Raw genomic sequence first — 20035 nt, forward strand, 5'->3', positions numbered from 1 at the left:
GAACCGAGAACAATACAGCAAACTCCAAAGAGTCGAGGCATACCGAGATTCAAGAAGCAAACACGTTTGCGGAAAAAACGGAACTGAGGCTACGGGTGTTGTGCGTCCTACTTATCACAACGGGTGACGCCGGCCGTCGGAGGAGGTCCTCGGGGACGGCGCATCAACGTCATCGACGCAGGACGCAGACACCGAAGATTTTCCGAAGCAGCACAGCTGTGGACATTACCTGTCATAGATATGGAATACGTCGGAGGACCCAATCCCCTACAGAATCTATCAAGCACATCGTCCCGGACACAATTCAAGTCACCTCTCCAAAGAAAGAAACACTTGCGCCTGGATGTGACATGGGTACACAGAGTGCGTATGTGAGATGGGATGCTATGGTTTGGGAAGTATGAGTGGACGATGCAGATTTCTTTGTGGTCAAGATACCCTTTAGTGTCAAATACCTTCCCTCTCGATCCCCGTTGACTTCCAACAACTGGAATGGTAGCAATCCGTCAATCCATGTAAACACCCCCCTGCCATACATAGAGTATGTGGCACCATAGCAGGTCCTGCCCCAGCGATTGAAAACTGCTTCTCGTTCCTCTGCCAGTAGGTGGGTTTCCTGGATTCGAGCTATAGATATCTTTTTTGTTTCAGATAGGATTTCATCCTGTTCCTACGGAGGCAAGACCCAACCCACACACATTCCAAGTCAGTATTCTAATGGGGGTCATATTTGTGGTGGAAACTGGAAAGTCCAGACATTATGCAGGTGACCCCACCCCACACCTGCGAAGCAGTCAAGAAGAGCACACCTGTTCTATCAGCTGCCCACACACTCAATGCAACAGACGTTAGTCCATAAATACGATATTTTTGATCGGCCGCTTAACCAAAAGCAGCACCATGTGAGCCAATATGCATGCAGATGACTAAAAAACAATAACTAAACAGTATAATGTTGCCCAGCAACCACATGTTGCTCAGGCATTCCCATACAATTAAGTCAAATCTGGCCATTGTGTATCGGGTAGGGGTTGTCAGCAACAGGATGGCTCCCAGTAATAACTTAGAGCAGGCAAAAAAGAACAGCAGTGGGTAAATGAACTTCACCCCCACTGATAGAAGAAAACATTTCCAGCGGCTGCCGGACTTTGCTATGCAGCATAAGTTCAGAGCCTACAGAGACATACAAGAAGAGGAATGATGCAAGGTATGGGATAAATGGGTACAGTGTTTGAGTCTCCAAATGGCGTCCAACTCCCAATCAAGCATTTCTCCAAAACTGCAAAAAAGATTTAGGAAGGCCCGGAGTCACCTGATGAGGTGACTGAGGTGGGTAAAATCTCCCATTAGGTGGAGTGTCAGCACCTTCTATGCTGGCCAATTTGTGTTCCAGCCACATGGTTACGGCAGCAGGACTGTCGAGGAATTGTGATCTGCCATTATAGAGGATCTATAATCTAGCCGGGTACATGAGAAGATATTTGGGGCCCGGTTGTTTAAGCCTCGCCTTTGCTGCCGCAATCTAGTTCCTAGCCCTCTGGACCGCAGGAGTATAATCCGGATAACTAGCGATCATGGAGTTATCTCTTTGCATCTCTCAAGCCTCTCTGGAGTGTTTCAGGACCACTTCTCTGTCATGGAAATTTAGGATCCTAGTGATAATCGGTCTAGGGTGGGATCCGGGTGGAGGCCTCTTCTGTACTGACCGGTGGGCTTGTTCAAATGCGTAGCCCTGCAACAGTTTGCCAGGCCAAATTTCCTGTAGCAGCAAATTTTCAATGCATGAGGTAGGGTCCAAGTCCTCCGTCCACTCAGGGAGACCCAGCACGCTTATGTTGTTCCTGCAGGACCGTCCCTCAGTATTTTCTGTGCGTAATTCCAGGGTGGCATTCCTCCTTTCCAGTTCCTTAATCCACATCACAAGATCTTTAGTGGTGACCACAGTTTCTTGCAGCTCCAGTTCAGCCAGTAACCCTCTCAGCCAGTTGCCTGACATCTTGCCAGAGTAGTTGGACGTCTACCATGATCTCATCAATTTGGGTCTCCAGTGATGATCATAGAGCAGCAATTGCAGCAAGAACTTGACTTGACCTTTGTGTGAAGTCTTAGCAGGAGTGCCCAACTCTGCCTGTGCAGTGTCTGCATTCTGAGGAGGGTCACGTTGTTTCTTTGAATAGTGAAGGAGTCCATGATGGTGGGTTTGCCCTTGTTCTTGGTAGGAGCGACATTGTCAGGAGAGGCAAAAGTGTGTACCCTCATAAGCGACCGGGATCACTACAGTCAGTGAGGATTAGGTGAGTGGTTCCCAAACCATGTAGGGCGGTGTCTGCGCATTGCAAAGGATGGGCACTACAAGCCAGAAATATAGCGACACTGGGGCCACATAATTAAGGCAACTGCTGCAGAACGTGTCTGGGTATAAAAGTGTTTGGCGAGATCCAGCAGTTATAGGCAGTCCTAACAAGAGTTGACGGAGAAGACAAGGACCCAGTTGTGGATATTTCACCAATTCTGGCACTCACGTGAGAAGGGTGTCCAAAGCAAGTAATCCCCACAGCAACCTTACAGTGTTTAGATGTATCGGCAAAGGGCAGGGGAGAACAGAGGCATTCAGTGGTTTTTCTGCAGTTGTACACGTACCTTCTATTTTTTAGAACTTCCCCGGACGTTCAGGAGTGTCAGGGCCCAGCACATATGTTATAAAGGAGCAATCAAGGGCGTGATCCACCAGGTATCCATTCCCCAGTAGCAATAGCACAGGGATCAGGTGGGATGCAGGCGTCCAACCAGATGACTCGCCTGCAGAGAAGGCTCTGTAGCGGGGCAGGTAGCAACTCCAAGATGCAGCCCATGCTGGGACAGTGCTGCAGTTCTTACCGTAGGCAAGTGCGGGCGAAAGTAGCACTGTGGCAAGCAGAGAATGCCTCTTGCATTATCGCGGGTGGGGGCGGAGCCCTCCCAGCCTGTGCACCACACTGTTTCAGATAAAGGAACAGCAAAAGCTCGATAAAGGTGGCGGTGGCCCCCGCTTCAGCAGAAATATCCTTATGGGAAAGATTTCAAGGCAGGATGGCTCAAGGAGAGCAGCAAGGCCGGATGCCTCGCCGGCCTGTGTTGTAGGTCAGAGAATCGCTGCGGGGGCCATTTTACCTCAGAGAGGGTACGCTCTCTCTGCAAGATTTCTCCAGCTTCCCGGCTCTGATTTTCGTTGGATCAAAGCTAGGCGACAGGGCGCCAGTGTCCTATACATAAAAATCCTTCTGGGTGTCAGCATAAACTGCATCAGAAGCTTCAATACAGGATCAAACAAGGATCGCAGTGGGAGCTCTGTGCAATCACAGCCTCACAGCATGAGCTCAGGCCACGCCCCCCGCTACTTACAAAGCATGTTCTGATCTGACTAACTTTTCCCTCCTTAAAACTCAATATTGTAATGGTGATCACAAATAAGTGTCATCACTGACCTCAAATGACGTCACTCAGTGTGCTGGAATATGTATAAAATAAGAAAGGTTTACTCACCTACTTTATTGCACTTGTTGAACTGAATACTAACTTTGGGATTCATGTTACTATTAGTTGCTGCTTTTTAATGATTGTTTATTATTATCCTTGTTTATATATAAATAAATATTTATACCATAACTTTAAGTGTGTGTTTACTAATTACATTGTACAGCTCTACAGCTCACATTACCTCTCTTAAGATAAGCCTGGCTGCTCAGTAACTCTACAAACTTGTATAGTACAGGCCTATATTAAAATGTGGGTTACCTAATACCAAGAGATAGTCTTTTAAAGTCCCACACCAGTTGGACTCTACACATTCTTACATAACAGAAGGCTACCTGTCCCTTTCCAGCAACAAGTGGATCCTTTGCAAGATCTGAGGCAGTGAGTACACTAAAGTGAAATACATGTCTGAAAATAGAAAACTCTAAAATATTACTTTTATCTTCACTCATTTTTAATTTTATCACACAGTGACAACTTTCTAAGGAGAAAGGATGAAAATGCAGAGTAGGCGTTATCCCAAATAAAGCTGGGAAGAACCGGTATATCAAGAGAAAGTGTAAGAAAAGCACATAGAAAGGCTTTTGGCAGAGATATATCCTCGCTTTATGCTTCAACAATACATGAAAAATACACTAATTTGCCACGGTAAGTCTGTTCTAGTGAAACCTGTGCTCCGAAGCACAGCATGTCTGATAACGAGCTGGTGTATTATATTAGCCGATGTAAATTGGTGGGAACCAGCTGTTTAGTAGATGACCCTCTTTGTTTAATGGTAGACAGATTACAGAGAAGGAGATGAGCTTTGGTTTAAAAAAAGTCACGGACATGAATTTGACTTGATAGAAACAACTGATCCGTGCAGACCTAAACATAATTATGTTACATGGCTGGGGTGGATACTTGTATAGATCAAACATGACAGCCGTTACACCACTTGAAAAAATATACGTATATTTATGAGCAACACCCCTGATTGCTGGGACTGGATGCCATAGCTATGTGGGCTGTCATCATAAGATCCTATTTAGTGATATTAGGAGAGGATACCTAATATTTTGAACTTACCTTTGTTTCTACAGCAAAGGAATATATTACTTACCGGTTGGCTTTGTCAATACTGGTTTATGCACCCTAAAGAAATATGTAGTTAAAAGTGCTGACTCAGAACAATTATTTTAAAATGAATCTAATCTCACAGATGATCCAAATAGATATTCTGATCTAGCAGTATTTCAGAGTGCTGTATCTGAACTACCATTATCTGAAAGTTCAGTGTTTGAGTTAACTTTGAAACATACAGACACTGATTTAACTGTTCAGAAACAAAGACACTATGATTTAGTAGCAGTTAAAAGTACAGAATTTAGTCAACCTCCGGTTTAAAATGCAAACACTTATCTGTAAAGTTTGACTCTGATGCCACTTCAGTTAAAAGCTTAGAGCATGATTAGCCTATAGCCAACAATGTGCATTCTGATCAATCTGAAATGAAACATGCAGCCTCTGAGCAGCATGCGGTGGCTGAGGCCTCTGAGCAGCCTGCGGTGGCTGTGGCCTCTGAGCAGCCTGCGGTGGCTGTGGCCTCCGAGCAGCCTTATCGAGCTCTTGGCTCATCCACCTCCAACTCCCTCAGGGTCAGTTGCTTCTCCAAGCAACGAGTTGGTGATAGATCTTTCTTCCGCTGGGGCCTCCCTCTGGAACAGCCTCCCTGCCTCTCTGAAAATTGAGGAGAACGATCTCCGGTTCTGGAAGCGCCTCAAGACCTTCCTCTTTGCTTCTGCTTTTTCTACTCCTCTCTACTGCTGAACTCCTGGCTGAAACTGAAACAGTACTGGTCACCTGGCTACCCTCTGTTCTCGGGCCAAGTCCCTTCCCCGCCAGTTTCACACCTACACTGCCCCCATGACAACCGTTGCACGCTGGGGCTGTTTCTGTATCCCTACAGCTCCCTACCAGCACTTGACACCTGATGTCTGCACTTACCCTTGCATTTGCCACCAGCTGGTCGCACTTTTTATTTATTTTTCCTATATATTGTTTCTATTTATTGACTGTCAATCCTATGCACTGCACCTCCTCCTCCCCCTTCCCCCTCTCACTTTTCCCCTCCCCTGCACTTGCGCAATCTCAATATCACCTCGCCTAGTAAGGTCGTTGCCTCTGTCGTCCCTCTGTTCCCTTGCCTCGTCGCGCCTTGAAACACTTTTGTATAGGTGTGTTATAAATGCCATATCATATCATGACTTCTGACTCCCTGCAAAGGTACCGTCTTATCCCTTGTGACTCTAAATGGCACTAGGCCTACTCACCTTAGCAAGGAAGGACTTTTTAAGTGTTAGGGGTCTTATTTTAAGGCGGTGTAAACTGCTTCAATTGCGTTTAAATAGCTTTTCTTGATTTAGCATTTCTTTTACATTACAGTTTTCATGTTGCACATCTAAATCACTTCTATTTTTTATTTTTTTTATTTTTCTTTATTGGCAAGTAGCAATGGCAGGTGCATTACATACTACATCAACAAACCGTGTTACATATTTAAAGACATGGACAAACAAGCAGTGCATTAGCAATTAAACAGGCACCTTCTTGAAATCAAATCAAGTCCAGTGAGGCTACTATTAGTTCAGGTTGCTCCTCTGCCTGATCTGGTGATGGGGGCGAGGATAAGAGCTCCAAGTCAGCTTTGCTGTTCAGATAGCTACAAAACTCTGTCCACAAGTTTTTGGGGCGAGCATTCCCAGGTAATGTATTGATATAGTCCTCCTCACACACTTGCGTCCAGGTGAGAGCATTTAGCCACATTTCTAGCGTAAGGGGGGGATCGCCGCTTCCAGCACTGCAGGATGCATCTCTTGGCCACTATGGCCCCCACGTTCAAAAATTTAGCAACCCGCTTTGCTCCCGTTCCCTCCCACAGCCCCAACAACACAGCCAGAGGGTCAGGATCAATCCGAATCCCCACCATCTCTGAGAGGGCCTCAAGCACGGCCTCCTAGAACGGGGCCAGCGCCCCACAGGACCAGAACATATGGGCATGATTTGCTTCGTTGGATCTGCATCTCTGGCAGACGTGGGGTTGATTACGTGCGAATTTCCCCACCACCCGAGGAGTGTAATACAGGCGATTAAGGAGTTTATATTGCACACATCTAAATCTAGAGTTGAGGGAGACCTTTCGTGTGTGTGTGTGTACACATTTTCGCCCAAATGTCGTCAGTGATTGCCAACCCCAGTTCTTGGCTCCATGCATCCCGAAGCTTGTGGGATGGTTCTGCAGTCTGTTCTATCAGCATTTTATAAAGGGCGGATATTATGCCCCTAACCCCCGCAAAATTAGCAATGTAGCAGATCTCCGGGGACTCTGGGGGTTCGTCCGGGTATGAAGGCCACATGTCCTGCACTGCCGCTCTGAGTCTAAAGTAGTGCAGTAACTCCAGTGGTGAGTCCGAGTGTCCTGGCCTCCATGTCTGAGGGGTGAAGAATTTCCCCTCGGGGAACAGGTCGGAGAGCGCCCGATACCCCAGGTCCAGCCAGTGTCGCATAAGGAGTTTATCCTGTGTGGGGGCGAGGCCTGGAAATGACCATATGGGCAACCATTTATAGTACGGGCGGAAGTTCGGAGTGGGGTTGCAGCATCAGTTTCCATGCCCTGATTGTGGTGGCCACTGGGTCAGCCGGGGCGTCGGATTGATACGAGTGGAAGAGGATCAGGGACATAACATTCACCTCCTCGGTTGCCAGGATCTCAAGTTTGACATGAGGAGGAGGGTCTTGGTGTTTATACCAGTGAGTTGCATGTTGGGCTTGTGCAGCAATCCAGTATCGGGCTAGATCCGGTGCGTTAAAACCCCCTTTTTCGTATGGTAAAGTCATATGCTGCCATTTCCTGCGGACGGCCCCTGAGTGCCATAGGAACCGGGCAAACCCCGTGTGCAAGTATGTGAAATAGTGCTTCCCGGGCCAGAGTGGGACATTGGCGAATATATATAGGAGCTTTGGAACTATAATCATTTTGATTAGCGACAGTCTTCCCGACAGGGACAGGGAGAGGTTACACCACTTCTCCATCCTGGCTTCCGCATACTGCGCGACGGCCACATAGTTGTCAGCCAATAAGGAGGCTCTCGACAGGGATACCTGGACCCCGAGATATTTGATGCCTTCTGGGGCCCACCTGAGTGGGAATTCACATATCGGTTGGGGGGTTACAGGTGTGAGAGGGAAGATGTCTGACTTAGTGTAATTTATAGTGAAGCCCGAAAATGTACCTATTTTGATTATATCGCGGATGATTGGGTCCAGGTGGACCAAGGGATCCCTCATGTACAGAAGCACGTCGTCCGTGTATAGTGATCTGATTTCAGGCGTGTTGCGCAGGCGTATCCCCTTGCGAGTATGCTTTTCTCTTACACTATCTGCCATAGGCTCGATAGCCATCGCAAATAGTAGGGGGGAAAATGGGCACCCCTGGCACGTCCCTCTATGGAGGGTGAAGGAAGCTGACAGATGAGAATTAACCAGGACTCTGGCCACTGGGTTTGTATAAAGCAGTTTGATATAGGAGAGCATGCGTGGGCCGATTCCCATTTTCTCCAGCACAGCCCACAGGTATTGCCATGAAACCATATCAAACGCCTTTTGGGCATCTAGTGTCACGGCAACCCCGTTAGCTTTAGAGTCAATTCTAAAGATGACATTGATTAGTCGCCGGATATTTAAAGCAGTGGAGCGGGCAGGGACAAAGCCGCTTTGGTCCGGGTGGATCAGGAATGTCATGATGGGGAGGAACCTGTTCGCAATGATCTTGGCGAACATTTTGGTGTCTGTATTCATGAGAAAAAGAGGTCTGTAGGAGCCGCACTCCTCCGGGGGTTTGCCCGGCTTGGGGAGCACAGTGATAATGGCCTCACAAAGGGACTGGGGGAGAGTGGCAAGGCGAAGCGACTCAGTCCACACCTCATGCAGGCGCGGGGCCAGTAAAGCAACATGCTCTTGATATAATTCAGCGGTTAGGCCATCCGGGCCGGGAGCCTTGCCTTTGGGAGGGCGGAGATAGCCTCGGTTATCTCATCGAGAGTGATAGGGGTGTCCAGCTGCTCTTTAGTGGTGTGGGATATATAGGACATGGGGATACGGTCAAGGAGAAGATCCAAGTCTTGAGGGCTATTCTCGCGCTGCGTGGTATCCAGGGCAGCATAAAAGTCTGCAAAGGTCTCAAGAATGGGTTGGTCAGACTAATGCTGTACACCGTTCTTGTCCCGGATACTGTCAATCCGGGTTCTGCCCCCCTCGATCTGGGCCCGCCGGGCCAGGGTTCGACCGGGTCTTTCTTCCGAGCCGCGATGGTTCGTGCATAATATCGTATCTCCCTGAGGGCATGTGTCTCAAAGGAATCCAATTCCGCACGTATCTGTGCCAACTTGGGTGGGGAGGGGGCAGTGGCGTATTCACACTCTAGTTCCTTAAATTTAGTCTCGGAGCATTGTAAAGAGTTCCTAATGTCTTTCAGGACCCCTGCTTCCCTAGAGATGCACATCCCTCTGATGAACACCTTGAAAGCCTCCCACCAAACCCTATCAGTTGTGTCATGACGTTTGTTGTTATCAAAAAACGAATTGATCTCTGCAAGGATGTCGGCCTTAAAAACTATGTCGTGTAATGCCTCTGATTTGAAGCGCCAGTTGGAGTGGCAGGGTAGGGCAGGCAGCAAAGCAATGTCAGGTGTCACTGGGGAGTGGTCTGAAAGCATGCGCGGTAATATCTGCTGCTGAGAATTTTCCCCATTAGCCCAGCCGACAGGAGGAAGAGATCAATTCTGGAATGGCTGTCTTGTGCAGAAGAGTAAAACGTGTACTCCCTAGCCAGTGGGTTAAGTGCTCCCAGGCGTCAATTAGGTCAGCTGGGAAAATGTGTGCCTGGAGCCGGCGAGCGGCTCTGGATATCGCCCTGTGTGCAGTGCCAGATCTATCCAGCTCAGTGTTTAATATGAGATTCATGACCCCCACCCACAAATAACCGGGACCCCGATATATCTCAGAAGCAGGATGTTGATGTCATCGGAGAAATCGGGGGCATCTATGCTCGGGGCATATGTGTTAACCAACAGGCACTCAGTATTAGCTAACAGACAATGGAGGATCACTTATCTACCCTCTCGATCTATATGGCTAGTGCGTAAGGAAAATTCCACTGATTTGTGAATCAAGGTTAGGACACCCCTGGACTGAGAGGAATATGCAGTGTAAAATGTATTGGCGCTCCATGCCGGTGCCAGAGAGGATGAGAGATGTGCAAGAGCATGGGTTTCTTGTAAGAGGAGAATTTTGACCCATGCCTCTGAGCGTACGCCGTTATCCTGCGGGCCTTAGTAAAATTGCTGAGCCCCCGGATGTTCCATGGCATTAGCCTAATAGCCATGTTACAATTTCATGGGGCATCCCAGCACCACGTAGCTTTGTCTGTTGACCATGTGATAGTTATTGATGCAATGACGCACCCTACCGCCCTCCAAGCCACAACCTCCTTGCCATTTTTGAAATAACATCCCCCAACTTTGCAACCCCCCACCCTCACTGCCCACCCCAACGCAGCAGTGCACAGAAACCCACCCCGCGATTCAACGCAGGCATGCCCAGCCTAACAGGGCAACACCTGCATGTGTGCCCAACTGGGGCGCAACCAACGGTCATAACATGCCAATCTCGGCATTGCAGCTGCAGCGGGGGTCGCTGTTGCCGTAAACCCAATTTAAGTGAGAGGTTGGTGCAATGCACCATAGATCGTGCAGCGGTATCAAAGAATACAATTCAGGGAACCATTACATCAGGTTACACTTAGCAGAGGATATACAGAATGCAAGGTCCATAGGTTCAACAAGGGAGATATAGACGGCGCATGTGCTGGCGGTACACAAGGAGGCCCACCTATGAGGGTCGGCGCTCGCTTCCTCAACCATCATCTATTGGCTCCTCGACCGGGTCGGGAAGCAGGATGTGGACTTCAATGAATTTCACTGCTTCCTCCGGCACCGTGAAAAAATATAACTTATTGCGATGAGTGAGCTTCAGACGTTCCGGGAACAGCATGGCATATTCAATTTTCCTCTTCCTGAGCAACTTTTTCACACCGTTGAACTGCCTGCGCTCCATTTGCACACTAACGGAGAAGTCCGGAAAGATTCTGATAGTTTGAGACTCCAATTTCAGCTCCCCCTTCTCCCGAGCCAAGCGTAGTATGTGGTCTCTGTCTCTAAAGCTTAGAACCGTAGCAATGATCGGCCTGGGGAAGTCCCCCGGCTTGGGACGGGGAGTCAGCGTCTGATGAGCACGCTCGATCGTGAAGAATGGAGAGAGTTGGGGGTTACCCAGGAGGTCTCTCAGAAGATTTTCAACAGCCTGCTCCACTTGCCCTTGAGGGCGGACTCAGGGACCCCCACAAAGCGGATATTGTTCCAACGGGATCTGGACTCTAAGTCGTCGCATTTCGCCTTGAATTGTTTCATATCACGCACCAGGTCAGAGACAGTGTTTCAGAGAGTGTGCACTTCATCCTCATTGGCCCCGATTCGAGTCTCGGCCTCCGCCAGCCTGGTGCCATGTTGATCCAGTATGGCCGGCATAGAGGCCACACTTGCATTAATGTCATCCAGTTTCTCGTGGAATGACGCAAAGTTCTTCGCCATGGTTTCCATTAGAGTCGTGAGGTCAGGCTGGGGGGGCATGAGGGTGCATCCAAATCGTCCTGGGTCGGGAAAGACCCTCCCTGCTCCTGTCTAGGGTGTGACTTAGCGTATTTGTCCATTGCCCCCGCCTTATTGGCCCTGCGTGATTTACTTGACATGTTACGGGAGCGCACCGGAGCACCACAGGGCAGCCCTTGCGGGGTGTTTGGTCCGTGGTCTTTGGGCCCCTTGAGTGCAACAGTATCGGGCCAAGGAGGAGTGCCTCAACTTCCCATTTAACAAGAGACCAAACTCAGTGTAGGGATAGGGGTGAGCTGCATACAGGGCAACAACGTTCCAGGGCACCGGCGGCACCAAGCGTAGGCAGCCGGCGTGGCCGCTAGACTAGTGCAGCAGCGTACCCAAGGCAGGGAGTCAGGCAGGTGAGGCGCTCCGAAGGTCCAGGAGGTCCACGGGCTCCAGTATCAGAGGCAGGGGGCGCAGTCAGAGGCCGCCAGGCAGGCGCAGAGGGTTGGCCGGCTGGGCACGTGGCACCACGGTTGCCCAGGCGCACAGGATGTGGGCAGGGCAGGCCTCCACCGGCATCGCACCCCCCGGTCCGGGGAAGCCGCAGTGGTGCCACAGGTGCTGGGTCCATAGGAGGAGGATGGTCTCCGCAACGGCATTGAGGATCATGCAGGGGGGAGCGGTGTCACGCCGAATCTCGGGCCAACGTGGCCACAAAGTTCTGTTTATTTCCCTGGGCCCATGGGCATGCAGCCGCCTGGTAAGTATAGGGACCCCAGAGCCAGTGGGATCTGAAACGCAGGCAAGCTATGCGTGTGCTGGAAACCTGGGGGCTCAGTGCACACCAACCTCAGCCCCCCCAACTCCTCACCTGCAGGTATACAGTTCCAGCCTCACGGCCGCAGCCGAGGCCCCAGCCCCATCGTTCCGCTCCCAGGCGATCACAAAGGCAGTATGCAGATGGACCGCAGTGTCTGGAGTCGAAGCAGGTGGCAGCAGTCAGCCCAGCACCATGGGCACCTCGCAAAGGGGGCAGTCGGTGGGCCGGGCGCAGGCGGGCGGGGAGGCCACGCTGTCTCCAGGGTGGCGGGAACGCTCCGGTAGTCCCCGTGTGGCTGGACGAGTCAGAGGGGCAGCCACCAGCTGGATTCAGCACCGGCGTTGTGCAGGGCGATCGGGCAGTCACAGGCCAGACACGGCCGCCGCGTCCTCTCGTCCCAAGGGGCGAGCCAGCAATGAGGAGCCGCCCGGGACAGCAACAACTCCAGGCGCACCTCGCCACAGGGGCAACAGGACCGGGAGAGAAAGCACCGCTCAAGCGACGCGTGGAGGGTCAGGCACGCAGGCGGGCGGGAAAGGAGGAAATCTGGTCCGCCGCTCCAGTGGCCTCCACAGGGCACCAGAAGCAGACAGCCGCTCAGCGAGGGGCGGCGAACCACAATCCCAGCAGCATATGGGGGGCTGGGCCCGCAGCATCAACACGCGGCCTGGCAGGTCTCAGTTATCAGGGAGCCGGCTCAGGAGGGGAGAGGGCCTTGCTCAGCAGTAAGAGTCCGTTTTTCACCCCGACATGGATCAGTATGTCGCTCCGGGGTTGACAAACACAATGCACTCGTTCCCGGCGTCGGATGGTGCAGAGAACCGCTGATGCAGGCGGATATTCAGCAGTCGGGCACGGAGCTAGAAAGCTAGGCAGCCATCTTGCAGGCTGCTCAACAGCGCCACCAAAATCACTTCTATTTTTTACGTAAAATGTGGGTGGTCTCGAGTGAGACCACAAACTATGAATTTAAACTGGGACTGTTTGTATGTTTATAGCATTGATTTAGTGTGGCGTTAAGCACCCCTCCCGGCAACGGTAGCTAAAGGCCAAGGCTGATGTGAGTGCTTGTAAAGAGGGTCCCGGTCTGTTACCAGCCGTTCCAGCCATTGGAACAAGTGCTTAACGCCATCGGACAGGGCTAATTGAATGTATTCATGGAATGGAAAGACTGTTCAAAGATGACCGCCATGGACACCTTCCCTTTCCATGGCAACCACATGCAGGAGAAGAGGAAGAAGAAAGCAGCGGCGTTAGCGACTGCAAGTGCCGCAGCAATGAGGTAAGTTGGGAGGGGGGTGATTTAAAAAGGAGTCCGGGAGTGGAGGGAAGATGGCGAGTGGGGGAGGTGGCCATCATGTGTCTTGGAAAGCGGCTAACATCGGGAGATTCAGCCCGCGTTTCAAGCTTCCTGATTGGCTGGCTCCTCCGCCAAGGGTGCCAATAGTACTTCGGGCCTGTGACTTCTATTGCTCAGAGAGTGTTGACGCCTAATACATATTGTGTTTTAATACTTACTGGCTCATTTGATTTATTTGAGTGCTCTATGCTTGTCATTGTACCGCTGTCCGGTCAAAAATAAAAGATCGAATGACCATTTGATCGAAAGTCAAATGGTTGGAAAAAAAAAAGGTCGCATTTTTAATTTATTTATTTATATATTTTTTTTTAGTTTTGTTTGGTTAAAAAAAAATTTAATAAAGAAAAAAGGAGGTTGGGGGGGGAACCCCCCATAAAAAAATAAAAAAATAAAAAAAATTAAAAAAAAAAAAAAATCGACCATTTTTTCGACCAGTTGACTGTCGATCAAATGGCATTTGATCATTTGGTTTTCGACCAGATGACCTAGAACCCATTGTACCACTAGACCACCCCCATCACCTAAAGTTGAAGACTTACTGCTCAGATACACTAATGTGTTTGAGTTTGGTTAGTCCATAGTGTCTTTTCCTTGTTCACTAAAGTAGGGCTTCCATTCAGAACCCTCTCTCAGGGACGTTCCTGAAAATTCATCTTAACATTATTCAGAATTCACTAGTGGATAATTGCTAGTGATATAGACCCAGCAAAATGTACTGTAAATTAAACTCACAAAAAATACAACTGTACACTCTCAGAAACGAGACACGGATGAAACAATAACAGAGAACTAAGTGGGCCTTGTGGGGCACACGCAAGTTTTACATCCAACTAGGACATTATGAAATGGTAAAGCGGTCAAATGTTATCTTTTATTATCTTGAATGTAACATTTGTATGTCGCGTTTAAAAAAATATCTATTGGATGCAAATTCTTACTTGTGGTTTTTGTGGGATTCTTTGATTAGCATCTTGAAATTTGACCCTGTGCTTTGGCTCTACGTCTTGTGTTTTTTCGGGTTCTTCAGCATCATCCTACAAGAGAGAGAAGAAAATCTTAGATGAAAAGTAAAGGCTTCTTTTTAAAAAAGGAAAATAAAATAGCAATCAATCTTGCAGATTTCATACATTTATTGGCCTCATTCTTATTTTTGAATAGAATACATAGGTAGGCACAAGGCACAGGGACATATGACGTCTTGAGTGAGTTTACCAATGTCACAGGTGGCAGACACAGCGCACTGTGATAGGGTCATGGCTATGCCCCCGTCATGGGGGACCCCGTCACTCTCACGTCCAGAGGTAGGTAACCTACCAGGGCATTGCCAGGGTCAGACCTTCCCCCAGGGGCAGGTGTGGGGGAGTTGATAAAGGCCCACAATCCCGTCTTCTCAGAATGCATAGAATTGTGCATATGAATTGGTATACTTTACTCTGTCCCGGTGCCTCCCAACCTCTGTCTTGGCTATCCCTCTCTTTCTAATCTTCCAATTGGTTCCCAGGAGGCAGCACCCTCTGGAGAAACTCAAAAAGAACTACAAGTACCACAATGTACCTGGGTCCGATGAATAAGACCTGGCCCAGACCAGGACGAAAGAACTGGTCTGGCACAATGTACTATTCTCCCCCATTCAGGAGACCGGTTGGGAATCCAACCCCTACCAGGCAACCCCCATACTGATTACAGGGGAGCAGTGGAACAGTGGCAGCATAGCTGGAACCATCAAGGGGCGACAGGGTACTAGTATAGACCAGGGAAGACTCCGCAAACCCTTTTTGGACAAGTACTTAGAGTACAGGAGGGAACAAGAGGACAAACAATGTCAATGACCACATGGAAGGCTGGAGAGCAATGGAGACTGAAAAGGGGAAAGTATTACATTCCAAGGAAAGTTCCAGCCCACAAAGAGAGGAGGTAGGAGGAGTGGGGAATAGAGATGAAAGTGATTGGCTCAGGCAAGCAGTTGACTTGAGTATGCAATTGGAGCTGTGAGAAACCCAATGGTATTCTCTCACCCACCCCCTCGGGATCTTCCATTCAGAGACGAGGAAGAGGCAACTAAGATCAGTAAAGATCACCCATAGGAATAACAAGGGGAAAATAAAGGAAACCTACCCTAGAAAGAACTTGAGTTGTCCCATTAATAGAGTCAGGCAGTGTCAGGCATTTAACAGTAACCATTCACACCCAGCTCCACTTGACTGGTCTTTCCACTATAAAAGGTGTGGTCTCACACAGATGGAAGAGCGAGTAGGAGAGCAAGCAGAAGAGCGAGTTGGGAGGAGAGCCAAGACGCTAAAGCTGCCCAGGTCCAGAGGCCAGAGAACGGGATGCCCAGACGCTGAGAGACTTCAGTGCGAAAGAGCAGAAGCGTGGGGAGGGAGCTGCGTCTCCAGGGAGCAAAGAAGAGTCTGTGTATGGGAGCCGAAAGGCGTGTTGATCCCCTGCAGAATCTGTGAATGTGAATGCTAGTTCCCGTGAGCCAGCAAGACAGCCCAGGAATGTCATGTGGCAAGACCATGACCTCGGAACGAAGAGCCGTTGTAACGCTGAAGTACAAAAGTCAGCCCAGTGAGTCTGAAAGCATTGCAGTGCTGGGTTGTGAAGATCCCGATACAAAGGAGCACTTGAAACGCGTAGGAAAGAGGCCTGCATTTGTGCGAGTGCTCGATTGAAGTTAATGGGAAGACATCAACAATGGAAAGATACAAGTAACTGTGAAAGCGCGAAACTAGGGAGACGCGCGTAAGTGAAATAAGAAATACAATAAAGTTGGACAATGACAATGAAATGACATGAGTGCAAAGAGGGTTAGAAACCCGTGGGAAAGGTGCAAGTGGCACAAAAGGAAAAGACAGTATAAAACGGGTGCAAATGACCCAGAAAGCAAGAAACTAGTGCAGGAGTGCACAGAAGAATGAACAAAGTGTTAAAGAGTCAGATTAAAGAGAAGGAACAAATGTTAGTGCAAGTGTGCATAACAAAGGGAAAGGAGTACATGAAAATAGTGCAGGAAGCACCTGAAGATAAAAAAGTGCAAAGGAAAGTAAGAGTAAGAAACAAAGGGAGGGGTAAAGGGTCAGAGTGGTCGCGCTGAGGAAAAGCAAAGAGCCTGGCGTTTTCAAAAGCCTCCGATTCTAACCCATGAGAGGATGGTGTGTAAGAAAGTCTATGTATAAGAAAAGGTGCATCCTGACGAGCTGAATTGGTGTTTTGTGTTGAAAGTTGGAAGCGACCTCAGCTTGTGGAAGGGAACACTGAGAGGCCTACTGAGGAAACTGACTTTCGGTTTTTAAAGCTGGAAGAGGCCCGAGCTTGGAGAAGGGAACCCTGAGAGGCCTATTGAGGAAAGTAAACTGTGTTCTGTGTTGAAAGCTGGAAGAGGCCTGAGCTTGGGGAAGGGAACCCTAAGAGGCCTATTGAGGTAAGTAAAGTGAACCAGTTGAAGCTAGGGGAAGGGAACCACACGGAACTCAAAGACACTGAAGGTATTTGAAATCTATCTTTATGACCTTGACCACGTCACAGCTGGTGAGAAGACCACCTGAAACCAACCTTGGTTTTGCCATTTTTGTTGAACCACTATTTTTCATTTTTCAAAAGTCCTAGACAATGACAGGCATTAGAAACATCAGTTGAGGGAACCATCCCATTAGAGTTCGAGTTAGGGCCAGTCAGGCATTCCTGTTACTTACGGGCCATATACTTCTTGTTTGCAGCATGAACGATTATAAACGAACGACATAATTTAAAGGCAACATAATACAATCATTGCCTAACAGCTTACTGGTGAGTCATATTATTGTTTTATGATCTCTAACATGGTGATTGCGTACGTGGGACTAGTAACTAATGTCATGACCCGTTTTACAGATCCTTATTTCAGGAGATTGGCTGTTTTGCAAGCCACCATTTCATACTATTCAGAACATTGATTTAATGTGGCGAGTTCGATCTTGTATGTCTCTTAATACAAATTGTCAATGGGCACAATATGCAAATAATACAGCATTATCACATGATATCTACTTGCACTGTAAGTGCACATATCGGGTCATAAATAGATAGACGAAATAGTATCCATATCACACGAGTAGTTTGTCACATTGGAGTCCGGGTGTATTGCTGCCTCTGGAAACTTTTGAGGGCCTTCCAGTATGGCATACAGCCACAAGAGGTGATATTGTCTGCGGTATCAGAGTGTAAATATCATAAGATGTGACAACCAATTTGTTTTATTATTTTTCATTGTCATCTTTTCTCCTTCCATAATCTGTGTTTACATGCTCATTGATTAATTTGACCACAGACAATTGGGATTGCACTCGAACAAGCCAATAGGATATTTGTTGTTGATTAATGTTATATACCAATCATTAGCCTTGAGAAAGACCCAGATAGTCGAAACACGTGTCGGTTAGTGCTAGGCAATGATAAGTTAATTCTGTTCAGTGAATCAACTGTACACTTGGGCATGAATAATGCATCTTTGATTTTCTCCTATTTTGTATCCTATCCTTGTCCAATTGAACCTTATGATTTCAGTAAGAAGTATGCATATTCAATTCTTCACCAAGAAGCCATTGGAGAAAACACAATCTTTCCGGTTGACCAATGTGGAACACATATTTAAATCAGACCAAGTGCTGCATCTTTCCAGAGTCCTTGTGAGTCTCCCTGCCCTGTGCAGTGCATTGCATAATAAAGTGGGAATGATTGCCATGTGCGATTTTGTTTTTTCCCTTACGATTTCCGTTTGACTCCACGTCAGGATCGATGCTGGAGCTATGCACCCGGCATGCTCCAATACTTCACGTGTCCTCAAACAGAGGCCTACTACTAGGGCACAGAGAATCTGAAACATTGCTTGTTCTTGTTGCCTATGTAAAAAAGTGAGTCTCAGGTGGATTTTGTCCTTGGTCTCTTTTTGGAGGCCAACAGTTGGGATTGGGAATTAAAGATGTAGCTTTGGTTCCCTCACAAAAAAGCCCTTTTCCACCCAACTAACCTTTGGCTTGTTCACCACTGTAGGCATTAGCTGAACCCAAGATTTGGCCATGGAAGAGCTAGGGGAGCTCCGATGGATCCCCCTTCTACTGCCTCCAAGTGCCATACAACCCAACACCTAATGACTCCGAATGCTCTTACAGCCACCTGAGCCCTGACCATTGAGAAGGCAGCTGCACAGAGCACCGCTATGCTGCAAGAAGAGGATGGTAAAATACTTTTCCACTTTGCACTCAAAAAATGATGCTCTTGCAGTCTGCATTTGGTATGCCCCTTGCAAAGATATAATTTGGTTTCACCTGGGAAGCGGACATCTAGTGCGGAACACTTGCAGTACCATGTAACTGAGGGAAAGTGGTGGCAATATATGCACATCCTTGAATGAGCCGCTGAGACCCCACACAAAACAAAAGCTCTTCCCCGTCGACACTGACAGCTGCCAGAGGTAGGAAATATGAGTTTTATGGTTGGCTCGAGTCATCTACAGTGCAGGTAACATTAAATGGGAAAATGTATGGAATGAAATATGCACATAAAACAAAATAGTACTCTTGTCATATTGGTCACGCTTTCCTGCTTTAGACATTCATCAGTAGGTATCTGTTAGGGGAGTTTTCCTAAAGTCAACCTGGAGTAAGACTTTATAAAAACAATCCCTTGTATACAGGCCCCTCCTTCCAGTATACGTCTGTACTACCCAAAGGTTTAGTAGCATGGTTGAGCAGCCAGGCTCATCTTAGTAGGGAGATGCGAGCTGAAGGTTTAAGTACATTGAACTCAGTAAATACATAGGCCCAAAACACACTTGTAGTTATTGTAAAATAGATATGTATTTTATATACACAAGGTTAAGTTATATTCAGGTCAGTAAGTACTATTTTAACTAATCAACATAATAGAAAACATAAGCAATACTAAAGGTGATTAAACCAATATCAGGGAATTATACAAATCATGAACACAGTTCAATGGTAAGTAAAATCACGTGCCATAGCAACTCAGAAAATGTTCTGATGTAGGAATAAAAAGCGTTATTCAACACCAACAATAGCAGTTCAATATTTTAAAAGACTTGCAGTTCTTTTCAGAGGACATAGGCTTTAGCAGTCAATCCCTATCTAGGTATGAGTTCTTCAATGTTACATTGGAGGTAAAGCAGGTAAAGACCAGCAGCAGAAAAGTCAAAGTTCCAGAGGATTCTTCTATTACAAGTTAGTAAAATGCTTTTTTGGGTCAAAAAGGTTTCAGGGACCTTGGGAAAGGTGCCCTACAGGTGCACAAGCCTTAGGCCTGGCGAACGGTATGGGGGAACACCCAAATACCGGAATCAGCATTCCAGCAGCAAAGGAGCGACAGAATGACTTGAGGTATGTACCACCACGAGTCCAAGAGTACTTGGAGTTGTGAAGAAGATGCAGCTGGATGCTTTCATGGTACATTGGTAGCGGACCCGGTATCCTGTTCCTTGGTCGTGGTGAAGAAAGGAGGGACTCTGTAAGGGATGTCACAGCAGCAGTTGGGAGAAAGGACTTGCAGCAGAGGATTCTACATGCTCCAATGTCGGTCTGCAGTTTTGGCAACTTTTCATAGGCCCCAACAATTAACGTTTACTGCCTGGTGAACCAGCCTCGATTCTTCGGTCCTG

General features: G+C 48.0%; 1 protein-coding gene across 2 annotated transcripts in view; it reads right to left on the reverse strand.

Moving 5' to 3' along the window:
- The window catches only part of CC2D2A (coiled-coil and C2 domain containing 2A), a 1164962-nt gene that overhangs the window by 937180 nt on the left and 207747 nt on the right, over nt 1–20035 (reverse strand). For both annotated transcript variants that reach the window (XM_069631936.1, XM_069631935.1), the window contains exon 6: nt 14322–14417. In XM_069631936.1, coding sequence (XP_069488037.1) covers nt 14322–14417 — 96 coding nt within the window. The remainder of the gene's footprint in view (nt 1–14321; nt 14418–20035) is intronic.

This window comes from Ambystoma mexicanum, chromosome 6q, assembly GCF_040938575.1.
Source record: "Ambystoma mexicanum isolate Mex_15411 chromosome 6q, UKY_AmexF1_1, whole genome shotgun sequence".
Lineage (NCBI taxonomy): Eukaryota > Metazoa > Chordata > Amphibia > Caudata > Ambystomatidae > Ambystoma > Ambystoma mexicanum.